At 34.8% G+C, this 6449-nt stretch overlaps 1 protein-coding gene across 1 annotated transcript; it reads right to left on the reverse strand.

Annotated features, from left to right (window-relative positions):
* Positions 1-232: 232 nt before the first annotated feature.
* On the reverse strand, positions 233-5117 carry LOC104230631 (cytokinin riboside 5'-monophosphate phosphoribohydrolase LOG3). The gene is made up of 7 exons (XM_009783489.2): positions 4842-5117; positions 3980-4077; positions 3686-3716; positions 2729-2828; positions 1047-1117; positions 792-935; positions 233-585 (listed from the first exon to the last, which is right to left on the reverse strand). Exons 1-7 carry the CDS (start codon positions 4968-4970, stop codon positions 493-495), a joined length of 666 nt encoding a protein of 221 aa, XP_009781791.1. The 5' UTR covers positions 4971-5117; the 3' UTR covers positions 233-492.
* Between the last annotated feature and the right edge of the window lie 1332 nt (positions 5118-6449).

The following is a 6449-nucleotide window of genomic DNA, read 5'->3' on the forward strand; positions in this document are numbered from 1 at the left end:
ACAACCCTTTAGGGTGCCGCCGTTCTCCAGACCCTGCGTGAGCGCAGGATACTTCGCGCACCGAGCTACCTTGAAGTAATTTTCGAAGACTCAATCAGGGTAAATAATGGACCCTTTTTCAACAGTTGGATGATCAATTTTCAGGTTGTTGGTGTTCTTTAAAAATCAAGTTGGAAGACAATCCAAATGAAAAAATGAGGAAAACTTACATAAAGAACAAGAAACAGAGGAGGAAAAAGAAAAGCTTGGTAAGTTGACATTAAAAGGGAAGTCCATATGCATCTTAGTAGTTACAGCTTACAGTAAAATAAGGACATTTCCATGTGAAGGGAGAATAGGACATATGATGCTGTCTGTCATTTCTAGATTGATTTACAAAAAAAAGTATCCCCCCACACAACAAAAATTAAGAATTTCATTCAAGTTAGCTTCTTCCAGTTTGATATTTTCAATTCCTAATGCACACTTCTATGCTGCAATTCCATTCTTTTTTCACCGCGCCATTTCTTGTGCTTGCGGATAGCCAAGCTGCTCCATCTCCCAGCTCAACTTGGAAGCAACTCGTTCGTGGCAAGGAACATATTCCTGCAATTGCAAGATATATGCAGTTTATTAAGTACGGACTGTCATATCGACCAATGCTAGTACATAATACGAACGGCATCATATCAACATATTTCTCTGTTTTAACCAGAAGAGATCAACGTTTCTTGGCTGTTAATGAAGCTTAGAGAAACATAACAAGTCATTTTCTTAAGGTAATTCGTGTAACGACATGCATAAGATATTACCTCCAGTTTCTTGACCAGCTCCTTTGCTGTTGGTGCAGATACAATGATCTCGCGAGCATTGGGACTAATGAACCCTTCCTCCACAGCTTTGTCAATAAATGACAATAATGAATTGTAATATCCATCCACATTCAGCAATCCTACCTGCAAAACGTACATTGCATATGGTGCTTTTAATTCTGAATTTGTCGAGCTAGACTGTATAGGTACAAAGTAGCGGTAATGATAAAAGAAATTGCATGTATCAATATATACCGGCTTATCGTGGATGCCAAGTTGTGCCCATGTAATCACTTCAAGTAGCTCCTCAAGTGTGCCATAACCACCTGGATGCAATGGAGTATTTCGTTATCGTTTTATTCATTAGTCAAAACTAAAAAATTCTTCTTTGGTTGATGAAATAAGTCAAGTGAAAAATTAACTAAGAAACCTTTCGAAAACATTTGCAGAAGAATGAGAAAATATTTAGCCGGGTGCACGAAGCATCCCGCGTTTACGACGGGGAAGGCCCACCAGGGTGTGATGCAGACAATCTACCCTAATGTAAGCAAAGGTTTATTACAAGGAAGAATGATACAAGGAATGAATAAAGGGGTTTTAGAAAAAAGGGTTAAGAGCTATAATGTTAGCTCACATGAGCATTTATTACACCATGGCAAAAGAATTGACTTATTGTGCTTTGTATACAACTATGCTCTTTTATGTCTCATACTGCAGTAAATAATGACTTCCTACAACTTTCTCAAACTGACTTTGTTGTCTGAATTTTGGCATTTATTGACCTCACCCTTCAGCAAATAGGATGCATGCTCCTCTGCTAAGATCTTAGGCTATAATGTCTCTGAAAAAAAATATTTTTTATTTGGTTTTGAAGCTTTCTGAAATGCAGCCACAATAAGTGTATGACTAGTTAAATTTTTTGGAGAAGAAGAATTCCTTGAATAGAGTGAGCATGATGCCTTGTTAGATACAGCAGCTAGTTGTCATTTACAATTTTGTGAAAGTTTGACAGTTCTCTTTTTTATTTTCCTCAGTAAGATAAGGGAAGATTTTTGCAGGAGGAAAACTCAGAGGCTATATGCACATTTAAGGAAAAGAATAAATCACAGTAAAACAGCTCTTAATTTTCAGTGCAAGATGTTGATAGGTCAACACACTAGGGTTTGAACTGTAGGTTTCTAATCATGAGTTTTGGGGTTTGTGAGACTACAAAGAACCAAACTGATTATTTTCAAGATTTCACATTTTTTCTGTAATAGGTGTCAACTTGGTCTACTACTTAACTAGGACTATCTTTATTCAGCTTGTCCTCTGCCTTTTTGGATAGAACATCCCTCATTTGCCAAGAAGAGACAATTCCCCACACATATAAGGTGTGGGGTCCGGGAAAGGATCAAACCACATGCGTTTATAAACACATATAAACAGGTTTATACAATAGAACGAACAAAGAGCAAGTAACTTGTTTTGGTACTTTTATACAAGAGGAAAGTATATCAAGTCCATATGAAATCTTGAAAAAAATTCTAAATGCTACTCCCTCAGTTATGAAACTTTTCGCTTTTCGAGATCCAAACTGTGTAAACTTTGACCACATTTTGAAACCTATTTTTTCATCATATTGACATAAGAAAAATTGCAAACTTATAGTACTTTTCGTATAGTTTTTTAATATCTAAATTTTAAAAAGTTATTGGAACAAAGAGAGTTATTACTGATGCACATGGTAGATGTTACTTCTCTTAAAAGTTATTGAGGAAAGATAAAGGAGTACTAAGCTTAGAATATGACAATCTGAACTCTGAAAAGAATAAAACAGAGAAGAGAGATGTTGAATCTATGCCCAAATTAGCAAAATCAAAGCACCTGATATTCTTTTTTTATTGGCAAAATTTAGTACAAAGAGTGAAAATTGGAGTTGCAGTGCTTATACCAACCTGGTAAGGCAATAAAAGCATCAGAATGCCTAGCCATTTCTGCTTTCCTTTGATGCATATCTGCAACTGCCTTCACTTCTCCTACTGTTTCACCAGTTAACTGTTGAAAGGATAATAAAATATTAATTTATTTTTGAAATTTGTGCTTCTTGGGAGAAATGAAGGGAAAAAGGGTGTGTTGTGTGGTGGGGGTTAAAGGGTCAGAGAAAAACAAGTTTCTTGTTGTAGTGTAGTGCATTAATGCAGTGAAAGCAATGATGAGTTTTTCAGAAAATGGAGTTAAATCCCAAAAATCTTGAATTTGAAGATGAAAATCATCACCAACATATACACCACAAAGACACCCACATGCCCAGTAAATTCTCGGGAGGGTAAGATGTACGCGGCGTTGCCAACAGAAGGGCAGAGAAACTTTTTCCGGTAGACCCTCGCTTAAAGAAAGGAAACATATACACCACTAAATAAACATATATACATGTACATGTATCAATACCACAAACAGCCAAGAGGGAAAACTACAAGAACTCTAACAGCAGGAAACAGACTAACAGGGTAAATAAAGCATGCTATGCTACTCAGAAAAAGGAAAAATCAGAGAAAACATTAGCAACCTAAGAATGCATAAAACTAGTGAAAAGCCAGCTGCCAAAGTACTATGGGATATGGATAAGGTCAATAAGGACCAAGAAAGAAGCAGTGTTCTTTATAACCCCAGAAAAATTACAAAGAAAAGGAAAGCACAGACAATGAAATATTTATCAATACAATTTCTTTTGTACATTAAAACTGACAGAAACCATTGTTAATATTTTAAAGAGTAAAGTACTCCTAACTCCTAAATAACTCAAAGTCTCAACTCATAAAACCATGGAATATACTATTGAGTTTTTCTTTATTTTTTTAATAATATAATAATCAAGAAAGGCCTAAGACTTTTCAAGATTACATCAGACATACCTCTCTAGGCATGAGTGTCTTGGGAATAACTCTGCAGGGCAGACAATAACATGACAAGAAATTAGTAGTTTAAATGGAGAAGAAATCAAGAACACTAAACATAGTAGTAATAATTAAGAAGCTTTACTTAATTGCCCATGTTAATGAAATACTATAAAAAAAAGACACTAGGTGCAAAAGATCCCACATTTACTACGCAGGAAGCTCCGCATCTCAAAGGGTCCCACAAAGATAACTTTACAAAATAATAAAATACTACTAATAAGTTAAATTTATATTTAATCTCATTCTCACCCAATAACATGCCTACCACCATCATGAACTGCCTGTGAAACCAAACCCATTAGGCCTATGCTGCCTCCTCCATAGACCAAATCAATGTTTCTTGAGACCTTCAATTACAAGAAAACTCAGATCAGTCCAAGTACTTATTAACCAAAAAAAACAAAGATAAAGGTGGAATTTGGATCTACAACATCTAAACAGACTTAAAAACTAAGCACATTCACATTTTGTAAAGATGAAAATGGATAATACCGAGCCAAAAACGAAATGTCTTGTTAGCAATATTTAGTTTTCATATATGAAGAAGATGATGAGGCATAAGTTGAAGATAATCTACAATGAGAGAATAGAAAGGAAAGTAAGCAGAGAACATTGTTTATTTCAAAAGGGAAAGTAACTTCAAGAAAAGAGAACCTAGACATGGACAGTATGGGTAAACACCTAAATGACCAGAAAAAAACACACACACACAGAGAGGTTGTTGTTTGACAGGGATATAGAAACATTGCATGCAAGCTTTTCACCCTCAAAGAAACATCACATTTGCATGAAAAAATTTTACCCAAAAAGAGAGGAATCAACCTAAAATTCCAATCGACATGTTTATACATTCTATAAAACTTGCAGTAACTTCAAAAAAGACCCCATTTTTCCTATCAAGAATGTAGATACAGGGACCCCTCCCTCCACCACCCCCCCCCCTAAACCAAAAAAAAAGACCCCATTTTTGCAAAAACACCCAAATGAGGAAAAGGTCAGAAAACAACACATTCTCAGTCCAAGAAGACAAAACACCAAAAGGGATAATACAAAAACACAAAAAAAGATGAAGAAAACAAAAGGGTGGAGTAAGTGCCATTATTGACAGTACCAATTCATTGCCAAGCTCAATAGCAGCATCTTGATAACTACTCTTTTTCCCTTGACTACTCCCACAAAACACACAAATCCTCTTGAATTTTGATACTACCATCACATCACTGATCATCTCCCTCTCCATTTCTTTAAAGTTTTCTCCTTTCTATTAACTCTGTTTTCCTACAAAAAGACCCCCTTTTTGTTTTTTGCCTAAGCAAAATTCAAAGAAACAAACTTTTAGCTGTGTTACTAGTACTACACCCTTTGGCAAATGAACTCTCAATATATAGGCAGTTATACGTGTGTGCCAAAAAAGAATAATACCTATAGACCCTTTTAACTTGACCACTACAATAGTGTCCAATTGCTTCACTACCATTTACATATGGGGCTATGGCACGTGACTATCACTTAGCACGCTTATTGTTTGTGCTCTCTCTAGCTCGTGTGGACCACCTTATTTCTTTTTACATTTTTTTTCATTAATTAGTTGGTCATCTAATTATAAAATAAGCTCTTCAGAAAGAAAAAAATGTGTTAAGGTATGCCTCCTCCAAGTTTTATGGAAAATGGGACTATATTAGGTATATTTCTTTTGGAAAACTCCTAGGAAAATCTGCGGTCGTTATCCTTCCGTTGCTCATTGAGTAACTTATTTACTGTGCAATAACGCGCAAATCATACACAAGATGTAAATCGCATTAGGCAAGTCAGTGTAATAAGCTCTGACTGAGAAGACTGCTGGTGATGTATATTAATCGAGGTGCTCTCTCTAGCACATGTGGACCTCCTTATTTTTTTAAAAAGTTTTTTTTCATTAATTAGTGGGTCATCTAATTATAAAATAAGCTCTTCAAAAAGTAGAAAAATTAGGTTCTTTTTTCTCCCAATTTTATCGAAACTGCGACTATGATAGCTATATCAATCTATTTTTAAGTTATATATTATCATCAACGATTTAAGCCTTTACATATTTCATTATTTCATCCTTTTATATTAGGTATATCTATCATGGCTAAAGTTAAATTTCTAATAATATTCAAATGTAAGCGAAGCTTTTATTGAGCCAAGGGTCTGTCAAAAATAGTCTCTTTATCTTCACAAAGTAGGACTAAGATCCGCATACATATTAACTTCCACGGACCCCACGTGTGAGTATACACTGAATATGTTGTTGTAGTAGTATTCAAATGTAAGCGAATTAGGAATGGATATAAATATTACTATAGTTTCGAAAGGGAGTTTTGCGCCGCGGTAAGACTTGCTATCGTGTGAACAGCTTCAAGTTGTGAAAATATTTTTTAAGAAAAAATATAAGGTAAAACTGCATATCATAAATTCAATGTAGTCTAATTTTTTCTTTGACTCATGAACAACAAGAGTTTAGTATATCGAATTGCCCTTTGTTATTAGAGTATATAAGTCAAATGTCAAGTTTTTCTTGGGTATAAACTTTTTGTAGTAGAAAAACCATTACAATTAGCAAGCTAGAAAAGGTAACATTTGCATCTTACTCTATTTAACAATTTTAAAAAAGAAAAAGTTAAATTAGAACCAAAAAAGGAACAGCAAGATGAAACAACCTAATATGTCAAGGCAGAGTCAATAGAAAAAGAAAAGA

Source organism: Nicotiana sylvestris, chromosome 7, assembly GCF_000393655.2.
Source record: "Nicotiana sylvestris chromosome 7, ASM39365v2, whole genome shotgun sequence".
Lineage (NCBI taxonomy): Eukaryota > Viridiplantae > Streptophyta > Magnoliopsida > Solanales > Solanaceae > Nicotiana > Nicotiana sylvestris.

Coding starts and splice junctions, on each gene's coding strand:
- LOC104230631 (XM_009783489.2), bottom strand. CDS start 4,970: ATGGAGAGGGAGATGATCAGTGATGTGATGGTAGTATCAAAATTCAAG. Junction 4,078..4,841: donor TTGAGCTTGGCAATGAATTG/GTACTGTCAATA, acceptor TTGTAATTGAAG/GTCTCAAGAAACATTGATTT. Junction 936..1,046: donor TTGGCATCCACGATAAGCCG/GTATATATTGAT, acceptor TACGTTTTGCAG/GTAGGATTGCTGAATGTGGA.